Source organism: Delphinus delphis, chromosome 10, assembly GCF_949987515.2.
Source record: "Delphinus delphis chromosome 10, mDelDel1.2, whole genome shotgun sequence".
Classification (NCBI taxonomy): domain Eukaryota; kingdom Metazoa; phylum Chordata; class Mammalia; order Artiodactyla; family Delphinidae; genus Delphinus; species Delphinus delphis.
Genome location: NC_082692.2, coordinates 76819131 through 76837615, shown reverse-complemented (window position 1 = coordinate 76837615; position 18485 = coordinate 76819131). Strand labels below are relative to the sequence as shown.

The window sequence follows — 18485 nt, the reverse complement described above, 5'->3', positions numbered from 1 at the left end:
ATATGGTTTTTATCTTTCGTTCCATTAATGCGGTATTGATATATCACATTTATTGATGTGTTTGAAGAACCGTCCCTGTATCCCAGGGATAAATCCCACTTGGTCAGGGTGTATAATCCTTTTAATGTGTTGTTGAATTCAGTTTGCTAATACTTTATTGAGAATTTTTGCATTTATATTCATCAGGCATATTGGTCTGTAGTTTTATTGTTGTTGTTGGTTTGTTTGTAGTGTCCTTATCTGGCTTTGATATCAGGGTAATGCTGGCCTTGTAAAAATGAGTTTGGGAATGTTTCCTCCTCTTATATTTTTTGGAAGAGTTTGAGGGGGAGTGACCTTAATTCTTATTTAAATATGTGGTGGAATTCACTCACCAGTGAAGCCATCTGGCCCTGGGCTTTTCTATGTTGGGAGGTTTTTGATTACTGATTCAGTTTCCTTATTGGTAGGAAGTCAATAAGATCTAACGAATGAATGAATGATGCTCAAATGTTATCCACCTTTGTGTTTACTGGATATCCTTTTAAAAGGTTCTAGATTAGGCTTCTTTTGAATAACTCAGTATTTGTTTTCCTGGGGTAGAGTGTTCTAGTACAATGATACGTTTATAAGTGTTACAGACCTTATAAATGGACGGAGACAAGGTATAAAAAATAATGATATTGTATTGGGAGGTGAAAGAAGGCAGAGATAGACTATAGACAAAATTATAAACGGAAATTTGTCTCCTTCTAATTTGACTGTATTGTCTCTAAAGTGGTATTGTGTAAAACATCAGAAAAATTTCTGCATTGATAACCTAGACTTATTAAGGAGTAATAAAAAATCCTTTGACTATAACAGCGGAGCTTAAATGGGCCAGTTATCATCAAAATGAGAGAAACAAACTAAATCATCCCTATTTTCTAAAATAACACTTCATTGTCCCTTCTGTGCAACTATTTATTGATTTGTACTGTGGTCAGGCTACTACTTTAGCAGTCTCTGTCTTTGTCTGAGACACAAATTAGGGTTTTTAAGATAGCAAGGACTTCAAAACATTATTACAATGTAGGGGACCCAGTCCTTTCTCTTGTAAGCAAGGAAACCTGACTCTGAGAAGTAAGATGATGTCTGGAAGCAGTTTTTTAGCCTCTGTCTTTGTTGGACTCATTTTCCTTGTCTTGGATTTTAGTAAGGATATAATCTCAGTTCCAGTTAGAAAGCGGGATCACAATGCCAGGTGTCAAATCCACAAATCAATCCTGTCGTTAATTGCTGAAGTTTGACATGTGCTCATGTTTGTCCCAGAAAACTCTAAGCATTCTCTTATTAGCAATAGAGAATTAAATTTCCTACGTAGACAAATTAACTTCTGAATTATATGGGAAACAAACAAAAACACCACCAGAGAGAGAGAGACACTTTCTTATTCCATCTTAAAGTTTTCTCAAACTAATTTCTCTCCCTTTCCCTTTCTCCATATTTTTCATAGACTTTATTTAACTGTTTGAATTCACCATCTAGTTACTACCTTCTCTGAAGAATAGATTTTGGTCAGCAACTCTTTAAAAAATTAACTTACTATCCTAATTAAAGTGGAAGAGGTCAAAATAGACTACTGCAGTGAAGGGTGTTTTAAGCCATGTAGGTATTATGTTTGGGCAATTCTTGAAAAGGGGAAAAAACTCTTCAGGGAGATTTAAAACTTTAGTTTTAAACAAGAGACTTTCTTAAAAAAAATGAAATGATGTGAATTGGCTTAGAATAAAAAGACAATAGACTAAGGAAGGAAAAGAATGTATTTTGTAGATAAAGCCAAATTCATGGCCTTGTGCATTAAATTTTACACAGTAAAACCTTACACTGGGTTTAAAGCTCAGTATCTTTCTCCTGCCTGAAACTGGTGATTGCATACCCTGGTTTTTCACATACCCCTTCCCCAGTCTACTCCCAGTGTTTCCACTTGTCTCCTAACTGACAAAATAGCCTCCAAATAAGTTTAATTTTGAATCTAAAATAAATATACCCAATACATCCTTCTCTTTTTTTTAATAGAAAAGGGAGGATGAGGCAGAGAAGACAAAATGGTAAATACAGTTAAAGATCATTTTAATTCTCATCTAAGTCTTAAGCTAGCAAGTTAAAACACCTTATACATAAGGCAGAGAAAAACTGTCCGTTTGACATCACTTCCATTCACACTGCTCCCTACGCATGGGAAAGACCAGATGTCTGGTTTCAAGAGTATTGGGCTTTTTCCTGAGTACTTAGTAAAATTAATTTTTTGAAGTTCAGAGAAAAACTGCAGCTCCTTCTGAACTTTAGCATTTTATGGTTTAATAATACTCAATATCATACACAAGAAGTGTTCAGCAGAAAATGATCTTTGAATATGTATGCATTTGTAACAATCCAAGAAAGGCTATGAAAAATTCTTGGAACAGGGTTTATTTTGAAAACCCCGTTATTCTAAAAAAAAAAAAAAACAAAAAACAAATTCATAGTTTTCATAAAGATTAGTGGGTACAATGTAGTGTATGGTAAGGGCACTGAATAGGGAGGAAAAAGTCTCAGTAGATGACATTTCTTTCTCGTTGTCTGATTCCTACTAATTATGTACAAAATGTACATTAGATACTGTATTTCTCTCCTCCTTACAGAAAACAATATTTGGAAATTCCTACGTAAGGCTAATTTGCCATGAGGAATATAATGCCCTTCAATGGGGTATCTAGGTCTCTTCGGGATTGTTTTTTTCTTTAAACATACACCATGTGGTGCAATCTGTTCCATTCTACAAGAAGGGGGCTGGGGGAAAACTCTGGGTGGGCCAGGAATAAAGTCCCCTCTGGGAGTTTTTGAGGTACTAACTAGAAATGGGGGAAATGGTACCACTGAAGCCTAGAAATAGCTTCCCTTCTGCCCTAAATCATAAGCCAGGTTACATTAAACTTAAGGGTTTAAAAAAAAATAAGATTTAGCAAGTTAGTCAATTTAGGGGAGAAAAAAACCTGAACCTTTCCTGAGATGGTTAAATTGCTATTCATTTTGTATTTTAATCTAACCTACTGGTGCTTTAATTTACAGAACTCAAAGGAAGCGTAATGCTCAAATATTTGAGGACGGCTCATGTATCAACCACTGTTTAATTTTGGAATATGCCTACTTGCTTGACACAATATTTTACCATCTCAACAAATGTTTAGCCTTTTTTTCACTTGACTAAAGAGAAATAAGTTTCACATCGCTTCATTCACCTTCTTATGTGCATATGCTGGGAAAGATTGGATGTTAAAAAAAAAAAAAAAAACTTCCTCATGTTCTCTCTACTACATCTAAATCTGTTTACCAATTCAAAGCTGCTAAAAAGCCCTGCATTCTCCTGCTAAATCAACTGGATGGCTAGAAACCAAACTGTAATGTAACAGGAAAAAAAAAAAATATATCAATTTATTTTCGTGACAGAACAGTCTTGAGAAGGTATAAAACGGTTTTGGTCCCTATGCCAGTTTTCTTTTTTCTTTCTTTCTCTGTCTTCCTTTTTAAAGCGCTTTTGGCTTTTAAGCCAATCCTTTTTATAGTTATATAACAGTTCTAATATTTTGTGACATTTTGTATTGTGACACTATAGATGAAATTGTCATCGGACTGACACTCTGTGCTGTTTATTCCTTAATTACAACTGTTAACACTGTAGAGAAGTGTGCTCATCTGCCAGCACATGCTATGAAAACAACATTATTGTTACCCACACCAACACCCACTCAACAGGATATTTCCAAGATGGTAGTTTAAAGGAACTTATCAGCACAATGGACTTTTTTTTTTTAGCTTGTCCTATTGTCGTCTTATAAAACCACAAACCAGTTTAAAATTGAAAATCTTTCATTGTGATGTGGACTCCTAAGCAGGAGCTGCTTTTATAATTAGAAAAATCAGAATTTTTTTTTTTTTGAGCACTCCAGCAGTGGTGGATTGAGGAATCCCAAAGCTATTGAGGGTTGTGACCCAAAAGTTTCTGACTGACAGTTGTTTGAGAAATAAAGAAAATAGAAGGGACAGGGAAGGATAGATTTAAAGATGAAAAGATGAGAGAAGAGTTACTTGTGTTCACAGGGTTGGCAATCTTTAAATAACCAGGTCAAAATCCAGCGACCATTCCCAACTCTAATAGGTGTCCTTTTTCAGAACCCAGTCTGAGCCCTCCTGAAACTGGCTACTTATTGAATGCTTGGTAGTTTAGTTCTTGCTTCGAGAATTTTTACAGGTCCAGTGATCTATGAGGGACAAAATCCTATGAATCTATTTCCTGATCAATATTATTATACTAAGCGATTGTCACTGTCTTTTCATTTGTTAAAAAGCTAAAAGAGTGAGCAAACAACCACTTGGATCCTGAGCCTTATCCCCATAACAAAATAACTGAAAAGTAAAGATTATAGAAGATGTAAAATCAGAACTACTGGTATTCACTGTTTAGGTGATAGTGACAGTAAATGACTTTTTTTTTTTTTTTTTTTTAACAGCACACAACACTCATTCAGCAGCTTATTTAATCAACAGTCCACCTTTCAGTATCAGCTTTTAACACTTCCATGGGTTTGGTAGAAAGCAAATTCATGACACTGAAAGAGTAGTAGGTCTCCCAGTGATGGCCTGAAAGTTCCAAGTAGATTCTCAAATCTTCACTGTCATTGAGGAAGTAATGAGACAATGTGAACATGTCTGATTCCTGAAGTTCCTGCAGTGATCTGCATATTCTTTAACACTCAGCTTTCCTAAATAGGTTTTTCAAACAGTATGTGAAGAAACTATTGCTGCACCTCCTTTTGAATGGTATCTTCTGCTTCATTTGGATTTTCAACACCAATAGGATATGGTGCTCTTCCTAAAAGAAACTGTTCCCATTTGGGAATATATTCTTCTACTGATGCCCAGTAAAGAGTCTGGAAAAAAAACCAACATCCAAAAGTAAAAAAGCATATCAAGCAATTGAACTTGGCTCTTCATAATAGTCTAAATGTTTATTCACTTAAGTGTGTGTGTGCGTATACACACACACACACACACACTCACACATATACGTAGAATGCACTTCCTCTACAGAATATTTTATGTTAATTTTAGAAAAAAATCTGGCTACTTACTAGTGTTAATTTTCAAATTTCTCAGTAAAACTAGAGCCTGGCAGAATTACAGGTTTTACAATTTTATTGTGATTTTACACGCCCTCTTGTGGCCAATCTTGTGATTATTACCAGTAGTATCATTTATGGCTACACAATCATTAAAAGTTTTTGTTTACTGTTCCCAATCCCATACTAAATGATCGCCCATACTAAAATTATCACAATGAAATGATTCAACACGAACAACTGCTTTAGAACTAACAGAAAAAGATGTGACCTGGATGAGATCAGCACCTGAAATATAAGGGGCATGCTAGAGGACTCAGGTGAACTGACCCCTTAATTGTAGGGGGGAAAAACATTTAAAGTTATGCATCCGCAAAATTATGCACCCGCTATATCTTTTAGAAGAGCACCTGATATGGCAAACTGTAACTTCTTCCCACATTTTTTTGGATAATAACAATAATATCAACATCATCTAGCTATTTTTTTTTCATCTAGCTATTTTTAATTCAAGTAACTTGGAAGTTGAGATGCTGTGTTCCTAGACTGACTGTAGCAGTCTGTAAGCTGTAGAAGCTCACACTGCATTGCTGTACGGCATCTACACGCTTGCATGGTTTCCTGGCTGAGTGCCCTAAGGAGGCCAGAGAAAAGTCAGATGCCAGAAGCTCTGTGTCACAGGAGGGCATTTGATATGAGATCTTCACTATCCAGCTCATTTTCAGAATCAGTCAAAGAGTTAGATAGCATTGGGGAGCCATAATTATTCACACTGAGCATTAAAAAGGTAGGGGGTGGGGGCAATTCCCCGCCAGTCAAGCGATTAGGACTCAGCACTGCCACTGCGGTGGGCTCGGGTTCGATCCCTGGTCAGGGGACTAAGATCCCACAAGCTGCCTGGTGCAGCCAAAAAGTAAAAATTAAAACATAAAAAAAAAAAATAAGATGCTATTATTAAAAAAAAAAAGTATGAGGGCTCTGAAAGCTGAAAATGATGAGGGGTTCCATGTATCTATGCATCTATGCATGTGGTCTGAGAAGTAGCCTGACATACTTAAAATAAAGGTCATCCTGCTGTGCGAGACTAGCTAAGAAAAATACCAACCAAGGCCTGTGGTTGGGTGTTTCTCCGCCATTCACGGCTGGATTAACCCCTATTGTGTGGGCCCTGTACGGGCCAGAGTAAGGTATTGGAAAATTCAGCAAAGAAAAAGACATGGCCAAGGCGCAACTTTGAACGGGAGTTCTTTCTATCCTTGATCACTGCCTTTCCTTATTACTCTAGATGACACAGAAAATTGCAGGGCAAATTCTCAGCCTTTAATTTTTGAGTCTATTCACATCACTGGTTAGGAAGCAAACAAAAACTGTATTGAAAAAAGGTCATTAAAAATATAAAATCAAACTATTCTATATGTAGCAAATTCCCTTTCAGCACACATACATTCATATACCAAATACGGTTTATTTTTGCCAACCATCTTCCCAATCTGTTCTTGAACTGAGCAAAATCAAACAGACAAAAGCCACGCTATACTGCATGATAATATGCATTTAAATAGCGTTGGTTGCATTTTTGGTGAAGAGACTGAGCTGCTACTTCTAACATCAGCCAACAGGAAAAGCATTTTGGTTAGGCTGTCATCTTAAGATTTCGTGCATATTGTCTGTTAGGATTTAACAAGAGTTGTTTCTAAGTGACTCGGTGAAAAGACACAAGGTCTTGATAAAATTTTCACTTGATGTAAAATTTTTTTAAAACCCAGATACTTACAGATTACCCACTACATACAAAGCATGGCACTGTGGACATAGAGAGATCAGTGAGACACATCTCATTTATTTTACTGAATGAAGGAATCTGGGATATATACATACACAGCCACTTACAATGCACTACTAACTGAAGAGCCTCTCTTCTTTTTTTTTTTTTTTTTTTTGAGGGTCTCTTCTTTCACATTTGTTCCTTAAGATTCTCACCTCAAGAGAAGCCACCTCAGGCGGTGGAACTGGGTGATTCTGGGTCTGTAGAGACTTCTCTGCCGCTTCTATATCCTGTAACAGAAGCATTTTCAAAACAAAATGTATTTAAACCACACACACAAATGGCACCTGTAATAGCAATATCTGTATCCCAGATCTCTCGCTTCAACTCTCCTCTGGATATACAGTTTGAACTGATGGACAGGCACTGACAGATCACTGCTTAATTAACTGGTTTCAAAGAGAGGATGCAGGGTTTCTTATTTTAAAATAAAAGGCAGGGATGGGGGTGGTACTTCTAAGTTCTGCCTTTTTCATTTTAAGTAGCTAGGAAATGCCAATAATTCTTGGAAAAAGAACTTCCTCTAAACTGCTCAGAGTACTAACTTAGCTTTAAAATCCTTTAAAAACAGCCAGATGGATAAAATAGTCAAATATTCCGATACGAAAAACAATCAGATACTCGGACCCATGCTAGGCTGACCTTCAAAGAGTTCTAGTCTGCCCAGATAATGCAAATGGTATATGAATGACACACATTACATTTGTTCAATATTCCATTTTTTAATTTTATACTTAGGCAAATACTTCCCATATTGAAAAGGTCCATGAGGTACCTGAGTACTTTGCAACAAGAACCTTTCACTACGCTATCTAGATTTTTAGTATCAGATTGCTAAGCTAATCTCAAAGGCAAGTTTTATTGCTAGGTAGTATTGATACATCCTTCAGCTGATGGCATTCAAGTATCGTGCAGTACTTTGTAGTTGAACTTGTAGATGTTTGTGTTTTCTCTTACGTTTGTAGAAACACAAGTGTACTTAAGGTTGATTCATACGTCAGTAAAGATTTTATCTAGATCTGTACATAAAGTTCACACCCAGAAATGTAAGACTTTGCAAGTTGTTAACAGAAATATTCGAGCCCTGTTAAATAAATACTCCCCAAATCAGCACCTGTGTTGCCTTGTGCTTCCTTAGGTTTGTCAAGTTTCCAGGGTGTTGGTTGAAGGCCATGTGAATTTTGTCTCTCCTTTGAGCTTAGTGAGTCGAGAGAAGAGAGAAAGTTCTCTGCTCCATGTACAAGCACTGGAGTGATCTAAGTACAGGGCTGTTGGACAGAAGGAGAGCGATGGAAAAGGGCGTGGGAGTGGGGTGTGAAGAAGCCAACGCTGAACAGGAGAAAAGAGATAGCAGATGGCAGCGGCGGGAGCAAGGAATGGGTGTGAAATGGAAAAGGGAAAAACAGGAAACTCCCTAAAGGGACTCCCCAAAGTTGCACAACCAGTAATGCACCTGCTGTCTAGAGGAAGGTGATTTGAAGGGGAAAGGCAACAATTTAGGGATAAAATGCCCATCTATAAGCATGTCTCTCCCATACCAGAAGTTCACGGCCAAGACTCAGGCTTAAAGAGCTCTTGATGCCGATGATACAACAGACATGGGAGACCAAGTCTTCTGATTACATTGAAATTTAAGAAGGTCCTGGAAGAACCACTTTTTACTTCTAGAAATCAAACAATAAAAATCAGAACCCCAATTTTACCATTATTCTAAGAACAGTTACAAAGTTATCTTTACTGGGAGATCTGGGTGCCACTAGCACCTATAGGCAAGATTAAACATTGTTCTTAAAGATCAGAAAATAAGGATACTGAATATCTCGTAGAGAAGAGCAGATCTGCAACACAAAGAGCAGGAGATGAGTTTAGGAGGAGGGACCTGTGGCCTGGAAAAGCAGGCCTAAGTCAGCCTCACCTAACTGTCCCCTCTGCAGCATTTCAACAAGGGATTATTACCCCTCCAGAGAACTTCTTCCTTAGCTTAAGTCATATTTCACTTTCTTAGGTGTTTCACTTACCTCTCGGACTCCTCCTCCTCAGCTGGCTCCTTTTTCTCTGGTTTAGTCCTCAGGGTGGGCTTTCTTAAGATTTGTGACATCTGTCCCCATCTTTTTCAGTTTCCTCTCTCCAAGACTGTCGCTGATCTAGCTTTAATTATTACTGAGGAGGGATGGCTAACTTTTCTTCCTAGCCCTTATTTCTCAACCTGATAAAACTAAACTCATCTTTTTCCACTGAATGTACTGAATGTATAATAGTGGGAATTCTACCCACTCAGATACCTATGCAGTATCCTCGAACTCCAACTGTTCTTATTCCTGCCATTGAAAAATTCAAAGTTCCCTGTATTGTTCCATCAGGATGTCTCCTCGAGCTCTTCCATGTCATTCTCAATGCTGTTTCATTCAACAAATACTTCATACTTACTTGTACTCATGCCTAGGCCATATCTCACTTTAGTTCAATCCGTACCTAACATGGAACTGATTAGTTTTGCTAAAAAGTACCTTAAATATGTCATCCCCTAGATTAAAAAAAAAAAAAAATTGGTACTCACAACACAGAGGATCAAACATGCCTTCCTTAGCCTGACCCCAAATCTTGGCAGTTTGACCCCAGCCTTCTATAGCAAGTTAAATCTTAATACTTCCATATAAGAACCTTCCTTTACAGTATATGCTGCCCGAAGGTAAGGGCTGTGTCTCATACAACCTTTAAGAACCTGAGAATCTAACAAAGGGCAGGGTATGTACTAGGTACTTAAATATTCATTAAATAAATACAGACTGAGGTATCAAAGTTTCCTGAGTATAAACCAAAAACTTAAAAAAAAATTTTTTTTACAAAGCACCCAAGGGGGTAGGGGGAGAAAAGGAAAAAAGAGGAGAGGAAGAAAGGCTAGTTGGCCAGCTTTACCTGTACCTTGTTGCCTTGTTGTATAGATTTGTCACTAGACCATTTAAAATTTTATATACTTAGAGAACAAATGAAAAAGCAATCCCTACAAATTTGAACATAAAATGAAGCAAACGTAACTGCTATCTAGTGGTGGCATAACCACATGGAGAAGAATTACATCAAGTGGTCTTAGAACACAGTATTCTGACTGAGCATCCCTAGTGAGATACACCCTAATGACAAAAAGGATTGTAAAAAGGATGTTACTGAAAACCATTCTCAGTAATCACATGGGTGGTGACAGTGCTGTCTGTATCACAGGATACATTGGTATTGGAAAATTCTTTGGGAACAGATTTTTGGTTTGAGGAAAAGAAGTTAGAAGTACAAGATCCATGAGTTTTTAAGTTAAAAGTCTTGCAAACTGGAATTCTGGAATTTCTGATATGAGCTCCTGATGTATTTTATCTTAAAAAAAAAAAAAAAGTTGCAATAAACCCCACTAGTGCCCAGATAGAGGGCTCTGAACATATTTCCTACCAAAAGGATCCAGGGCTCCTTGGAACAATGGCCAACTCCAGGTCTAAGCAGCAAATGCACATGATGAGCCTGGAAGATTGCATCAGACCAGAAAGGAAGGAAACTGTCAGACTGTTAAGATGCCATCAGAAGCACTCAGGAGCTAATCTGACAAGGTTCTCACTTGGTAAAATTGGGACAAGTTGAGAATAAGTAGGAATAAAAATGGAAATGGATTGAAAAATTTCAAATCCCAGACAGCTCAAAAACAAACAAAAAAGCAACCAAAACCAACGACACCTAATTGGTCACTTTTGGAAGATACTAGAGAACCAACCTATTATTTTGAAAACTAAATAGAATCAAGCATTCATCATGCTTTTTCCTCTGTGAAATATACCTCAGTGTAACCAAATAATTGATGAAGGGAAGTTTATCAATATAAATAATTAGCAGTTGAATGAGAAGGAATAAAATAATTGAATATTGCTTTTTGCAACCCCTAATGAATATACTTAGGCAATGATCATCAACAACTAACATTCCAAAACGAGAGAGAGAGCCTGGCATTACAGGAGTGTTCTTCCCCAAAACATCGAACTTCAGTCTGATCAGGCCTCTGTAATCTGCACTGATAGTGGAGTATTCCTTAGCCTTATGTGGCTGCTGAGCCCTCGAAATGTACAAGTCTGACTTAAGATGTGCTGTAGGCACACAATACACACTGAATTTTGAAGGTCTAGTAAGAAAAAAGAATATAAAATATTTACTAACCTTTAATAGCAGTTACATTTCAAATATTTTGTTTGAAATTTTAATAATACGTAATCTGTTTAGGTTGACGTTATTAAAAATGGTTCCTAGGAAATTTAAAATTACATATGTGGCATGAATTATATTTCTGTTGCACAGCACAACTTAGATCTGTCAATTATAGGAATGAGGGGGAAGAGAGGAACGTGTTAAATGGGTACCTCAGTGATAGAATTAGCAATATCTAGAAACTCGACAGGACAAATGACCCAGTTCCTTTAACAAATATATGAAAAGGGGGGAAAAAACGGGCAGGGAGTACTTTTAGAAATTTAGGAGATGTATCAATTACAAATTGGATTTTATTTGGAACCTGATTGGATATTTGAGGATTTATTGTTAATTTCTTAGGTTGATACTGATACTTTGATTTTGCTTAAAATAGTGCTGATCTTTTAGTGATAAATATTGAAATATAGAAAGAGATATACTGAGGGACTTCCCTGGTGGTGCAGTGGTTAAGAATCTGCCTGCCAGTGCAGGGGACATGGGTTTGAGCCCTGGTGCGGGAAGATCCCACATGCCGCAGAGCATCTAAGCCCATGCGCCACAACTACTGAGCCTGCATTCTAGAGCCCGTGAGCCACAAATACTGAGCCCGCATGCTGCAACTACTGAAGCCCGTGAGCCTAGAGCCCGTGCTGCTCAACAAGAGAAGCCACCGCAATGAAGAGCAGCCCCCGCTCGCTGCAACTAGAGAAGGCCTGCATGCAGCCACGAAGACCCAATGCAGCCAAAAAAAACAAAAAAAAAAGAGATATACTGAAATATTTACAGATGAAACAATGCAATGTCTGAGGATTAGCTTCAAAATGATCTTAAGGGGTGGGAGTGAGGAGTATAGACAAAACAAGGCTAGCTGTGTTCCGATAATGATTGAATCTGGGTGATAAGTGCATGGAAATACATTCTTCTATTCCTTCTTTTACACAGGTGTGAAATTTTTATAGCAATTAAAAAACACGCTTCCAGTGTGCGTGATGGTATAAGTGTCACTCTCTGGCTTTCAAATCCATTATGATTTTGCTAAATTTCATTGTATTAATACTAATTGAAAAAATCCCTGAGCCTGTTTTCAAAGGCCGCTACCTTCTATATTTACTGACTAAACCTTCACTGTGAGTTTTCTTTACTGCTTAGACTCCTATTCATTCTTTTACTAATATGTTTGATGGAATTAGTCTCTTTCTTATTGCTCCCCTTTTAAAATCATGCTTTGATATTTTTGCTAATTTATTTTTTCAAGTGCAATTAGAGAAATTTTTGTTGGGATTTTATTAAATATAAAGATAACTTTGTGACAACTGACTTAGAAAAATAATAGTCTTCCCAGGCAGGATTAAGGCGTATGTCTCCATTTAAATTTTCTCTTACAGCTCCCACTGAAGTGTAATAATTATCTTAATACCATTCATGCAGATCCCTTGTTAAAAGCATTCCCAATTATATATTTTATAGTTTTATTGCTAATATGAATGTGGTGTCTATTTTCCAGCTGTATATATATAGGATTGCTGTTGTTTTTTATGTTTACATTTTATCCATTAATTTTACTCAACTCATACCAGTTTTGAAACAACTTTGGCTTCTGTAAGTATAAAACTACATCACTGAAAGATGCTAGTGTTATATCTTTCTTTCTGAAAGTTAAAGCTCACGCCCTTTTAGTGTTTATGATATTGTTCAGAACATGTGAGTAAGGTCAAATAATGGACGGTGATACAGTCATCCCTATTTTGTTACTATCTTATAGGAATGCTGCCAGGCTTTAATGGTACCATTTTCAAGTGCACTCCGTACTTAAGTACGTATCCTGCTATAACTTAACCTGTTCTTGACAAAGGGGTATTAGGAGTAGTTACCTTATGGTTTCCTCATCTCTAAATTAAGGGATTAGCCCAGATCATTGGTTTTCACAGTTCCTTAGAGCCACAGCAGTGCAGGCAAGAAAGGGCTGAATGGATAGGGCTTTGGGCCAAAGCAGGTCCTCTTTTATCTATTTTATATCTTCGGGAAAAGTTTTTATGCTTAAAAAAAAAAAGACCTTTAGATAAGAATCTAAGCTATATGCTTTTTAAAGTCTCTCCCAACTCAAACTGTGTAAGCAAGTCCTATTTATTTTACTGTCACGATAACTTCTATGAGAGAGCCACTAAGATTATACCCAAAGTTAAAGAAAATAATATGTGGGAAAGAAGGACAAAAAATTGGATATCCAGTTATTCAAAGTATGTTTAAAAGAAAAACGGGGAAAAACTGCGTCTCTAACAGCAAGCACTGTATCTGGGATGTAAGAGATAGTTGAAAAATGTTTATAAAAAGATTGAAAGGAAATACACAAAAATATTCTAATTTCTAAATGGGCAGATGATATAGAAGGTATTCTTTTTCATCTTTGCTCTTTCAAGTTTTTTTATAGTGAGAATATATTACTTTGATAATTCAGGGAAAGAACACCATACCAAACTGGTTTCTAATGACTATGAAACTAGGTTCATTATCTTCCTTCTAGATATGACAAGGAGCTACCTTCCTTAAATTCAATCTCTCCATTATTGAAATCATTTTGCATCTAAATAGCAAATGACTCTTTCTTAAAGACTCATTCATATGTTTCTTATATAAGTCTCTCTCTCTCTCTCTTTTTTTTTTTTTTTTGGCTCACTTTCAATATTATATTATCTCTATATACCAAGTCTCAACTTCTTCATCTGGTCTCAGAATACATATTCAGCCTTGTTTCCTGTGACTTTCCAAGCTAGTTAGCTTAGGATCCCATGAACATTATTAGTAAGGCCATTCGTTCTTCTTCTGGTCTTGAATCTTCCTTAAAAATTCAATGGCATGCCTTCCCATCTGCCTACTGAAATGCAGCTCCAGCTTAGTTTCCTCTCTGAGACCTCATAGCATATTCTAGCTTTCAAAGAGTTTTTACACTTACTCCTAAAGTGCTGAGTATTCCACATAATTTAATTAATGTTTGATCATACAAGGTCTCTATTTTGTGTGTGACAACCTTATGTCATCAACTGAGCCTGTAAGCTACTTGATCTAAAGAACTCTAACTTATACTTACTTTATTATCCTCACTTTCTGCCCAGAACTAGCTCAATAGTAAGGACCCTCTGGGCATTCATCAAATACTTTCTCATTAAAAGGAAGACACTTAATATTACCTGTACTTGCTGTAATAAGTAGCAAACAAGCCTTAAAGACTTCCAATTTAGATTTTCTGACTTTTCCGTGCAAATTCTAGATTACCCTATATATTTCCACTTAAAAATAAATATTGCAAACACCATTGGGCAAGTAAGACATATGGCAATATAGAATGCTTTGGTAGCACTATGGCTGTGACTTAAATTACTGTGGATCAAACTGCCAGAAGCTGAGAAGATAACTGAATTTTCCTCTTCCTTTATCCTCTAGTGAGGACAGAAGAGAACTACATCATGCCTATCGATGAAAATATTTAACAATAAAAAACTGAAAACACTGCTTTATAACTTAAATAATATAGCCTTACTACCAAATGTTTTAGTCATAGGATCTCTTGGAAGCTTGAATGGAAGCAAACTTTAGGGTTTTAATTATGGATGAAGCCATACAATTCTGGAAGCAAAGTACAGCAAGCAGCCAAAAATGTTACACATATGATTTTACTCCAAATGGGCACACTGGCCAAATGGTGAGGCCTTGCGCAATCACATACTTTGACCACCTCCTCCACCACCATCAAAAAAGATCAGGGAAATCTGTTATCTTAGATATGAATTCTGTGTGTTGACTGTGGCCCCAGTAGGGCAAAATCAAATTGTTTTAAATACATGATAGGTGCTTTATCGTGTTTCAGGATCTCCCTACGAATAAAAGAAGATGGAAGATAGAAGCTATGTCTTGTATTTATTCTTGCACAAAGGTGACCTTAAAATTCTTCCTGTGGTGACTGATTTTTCCTTAGCCTAAGCAAACTTCAAGTATTTTCATTTTAAAAAATGAGGATCCGTGCTTCTGGTCCAATTAACATGGGTTTAAAAAATAGACAGTACCTCATTAATTCTTTCTGTAACTCAAAACGAAGAAATTACAAAAATCAAAGTTATGAAGTTGACCTAAAACGTTTTTGCAACATGGGGAAAATATATTTAATTCAGAGAATCTTACCTTTAAAAGACTAAGGTTCCTTTGTAAAGCAGTCTCAGCTGTTTGCATCTGAGGGGTCTTTTCCTTGTTTTGATCTCCAAGTTTATTCTCCATTTGTTGAAGTAACATTAATCTTTGTGATACTCTAGAGAAAATGAAGATTATATAAAGTGTAAAGAAACATTTTATTGCTTGACCAATACACTGATAAATAACTCATTTTTAATTGCACCTCCCTTCAAGTTCAACCTGTTTTGAAAGCCAATTACTATGTCAATTAATAAGACAATGAAAACCTTAGGTAGTTCAGTACGTCTTAAGTCTTGGTAAAATTATTTTTATTTTCATATGTATGCTATAAGTACATGTTTCTGTTTTTGTAACCTCTCTGGTCTTTTGAAATTATTGTAGAGTGTTGAAAAATATTTAGTGAAAATGCAAACTGTAATACATATCCCTTTGTACACATACTTATATATACCTCCCCACACATACGTTGATATAACTTGCTATACGAAACCTTCTGCTTAACACTTCAGTACCCCTGAATCTTATGTTACACATTTAGAATTGTGCTAAACTTCCATATGTTTGAAGAAGCAATAAAAATATTTTTTTCCTCTTTTTCCAAGAGAAAGATGATGGTTCCGTATATGAGTGAGAGGCTGTGTTTACACGTGCATACTCACAACAAGGTAAAACAGTAATTGAAGAAAGATGTAGAGAGGTGTAAGTAAATTATCAAACTACTTTGTTATATATATAGAGGACTTTAAAAGTTTCTCCCTGGTTATATGCTCATTTTTACAAGATTTTGGTCTTATTAAATGATCAGATGAGAAAAAAATACACAAATGGTACACCTAACAGTGTAACCATTTCCCAAATAGTTGAGATTTTCAAGAAACACTGTGTTGCATAGGGCTGTTCTTGAGGGTAGAACTAAAACCCCAGGTCTCTGAACAGTAATTTTTGTAAGAAAAATACCTTAGGAGGCCACGGTAGAGAGCCTGGTAATTAAAGGAAAACATGAGAGCCCACAATACAGAGGTTAGAGAAGGGTTAATACTAAATATAAGTGCAGGACTGGCCATATAATTTGCAGGGCCCAGTGCAAAATGAAAGTTTTTCTCCTTGGCCAAAAATTATTTGGGGTCCCTTGTTAAAAAAAAAAATTACTGGGGATTTCAAGATAGTGAAGTTAGAGCATCAAGTGCAGGGCCTGTGACTACACAGTCACACCCCCATGAGAGCCAGCCCTTGGTAAGAAGTTTAGAGAAGTTCATTAAATACCAATGTGGAGTATAGAAAGCTTAGAGGGAGAATGAATTTATCTAGATATTAGTAACAAGAATTAAGAAGACAGAAAACACAATTAGACCTTTTAATCTTTGTTATTCTAGAGGGATAATGACATGCCTTAATACCAAAATCTCTCAAGTGTCAGAAAATTAAAATGACACACTTACAGATTTTTAAGTCTTCCTATGCACACGGTTTCACTAATAAAGCCAGGACAGTTTGTACATTGAGATTAGACTTTTTAAAAAACTTACATGTCTTCATGTCTTTTAGAAAGGCGAATTTCTTGAGCAAACAGGGACGTCATCTTTAATCAAAGCTGCCTTTATAAGCTTTCTGCTAAGTAATAACATTTAAAGTTACTTCTACCACATGTCCTCAGCTTTGCAACATTTGATCATTCAGCACCTCAATCCACTGGTTCTCTCAGAAGGGAAAAATACAACTTGAGCTATAATAATGTATAAAATGAAAGGAATGCACTTAAAAACACTTCTACTCATGATACATAGCTTTCCATATGCCAGATGCATCCCAGAACACTGTGACACAGGTAAATGCAGCATATTTCCCCTCTTCTTTTTTTACCCACATTTTAACCTTCATCAGAATTCAAAACAAACAAGCAGCTGGTACTAAGACTAGTAAACATTTTACTGAATCAACAGAAAGAAAGAAAGAAAAAAAACCCCACCGTGTAAAATTCAACAGAGGAAAGCGCCTGGGCCAATATAGACAGAGGTCTAGCGAACTACTTGGAAGACTGAGTCTGCAGGCAAATATGGTTGGGTGCAAGAGCTGAAGGTGCCTGCCCAAAGGGAGAATGCAATTTGAGCTGTAATGATGTAATAAAAAAACAGGAATGAAAATTCCTTCTTGGAATGAAGCACTGGCTTTCCTAAATCTTATTTAGTTAATACTGGTTGTCTGCTCACCGCCTGAGTGTCCAGCACTGATTTTTTAAAAAAAAACTGAGCCCTTCCTTCACACACACATGGAGCGTACGACACTGAGCACTGCCAAGGGAAACAGAAACACCGTCCTGCCCTCAACGGGTTTCCTCCTCAAGGCGCCGCTCTGTTTTCAGCACCGCGGACAGCAATCACTAACAGGCTCGCCCGGAAGGGGTCGAGTTACAGATACTTTCCGACGAAATCACTGCAGGCCAATCCTCGCCGCCTTCTTCCCAGTTTCGGATGCAGCGTCAAGGAAATTCCTGGAAGTGAGTCCAAAGTAACTTCTTTTCTGTTGCGACCACCATCAGCACTTCACACTAACCCCAAGACAACGTCTGCCGTTTGAACCGAAGATCCGCTGCTTCTAGGAATCATCAGCCCACGGACCGCTCAAATTCCGCGTACACTGGAAGGACTCGGGAACTTTCCTCATCACCCTACCTCTTCCCCCTTAACAGTATCCGCCCCACCAGAGCGCAGCCGTCCTTCGGACACTCGGACACTCGGGGCACTCACCCGCAGGCCGTCCTGCTGTAGGACCTCACTCACTCACTCTCCGAACCCCACACTGACCTCTTCCGGGAGGGCGCCGCCGACTGTGTGGACGTTAGGTCTCGGTGCAGACCTGGGCGTGGCCACGCCACCATCTTTGCGCAAGCACGACGCGACGCGAGGTGATGTCATCACGTCCTTATAAAAGGAGGGCGTCCCTCACCAAAGGCTAGTGAAGTGACGCTTCTCTGAGGAAGTGAGGGTTGGCGGAGGACTTCAGGAACCCCATGGAAAATCCGTTTGGTGGTAGCTCCATTTCAAGCGCTTTTAAAATGGTACCTGCATGTGTTGAAAAGACTTCAGAGAGTGAAAATGGTGTCTTAGAAGCCAGAACATCACAGTAGAATGGGGAAGGGGAAA

The 18485-nt window shown here is 37.4% G+C and overlaps 1 protein-coding gene across 5 annotated transcripts; it reads right to left on the bottom strand.

The window, feature by feature from the left end:
* Positions 1-1562: 1562 nt before the first annotated feature.
* On the bottom strand, positions 1563-18213 carry CEP15 (centrosomal protein 15). Of its 5 annotated transcripts, XM_060021486.1 has the most exons (6): positions 18090-18121; positions 17761-17833; positions 16872-16953; positions 15337-15460; positions 7098-7172; positions 1563-4928 (listed from the first exon to the last, which is right to left on the bottom strand). In XM_060021486.1, exons 3-6 carry the CDS (start codon positions 16922-16924, stop codon positions 4794-4796), a joined length of 387 nt encoding a protein of 128 aa, XP_059877469.1. In that variant the 5' UTR covers positions 16925-16953; positions 17761-17833; positions 18090-18121; the 3' UTR covers positions 1563-4793. The 5 variants fall into 5 exon arrangements, with proteins under 5 accessions (XP_059877469.1, XP_059877464.1, XP_059877467.1 ...); XM_060021481.1 differs by lacking the exon at positions 17761-17833 and having other exon boundaries at positions 18090-18213; XM_060021484.1 differs by lacking the exons at positions 17761-17833; positions 18090-18121 and adding an exon at positions 18147-18212.
* Between the last annotated feature and the right edge of the window lie 272 nt (positions 18214-18485).

What these genes read in the sequence shown, in the direction of transcription:
- CEP15 (XM_060021481.1), bottom strand. Translation starts at nt 16,924, where the DNA reads ATGACGTCCCTGTTTGCTCAAGAAATTCGCCTTTCTAAAAGACATGAA. An exon ending in TCTAAAAGACATGAAGACAT is followed by an intron (nt 15,461 to 16,871) that starts GTAAGTTTTTTA and finishes CATTTTCTCTAG; the next exon opens with AGTATCACAAAGATTAATGT. An exon ending in CTGAGGTGGCTTCTCTTGAG is followed by an intron (nt 4,929 to 7,097) that starts GTGAGAATCTTA and finishes TTTTTTTTCCAG; the next exon opens with ACTCTTTACTGGGCATCAGT.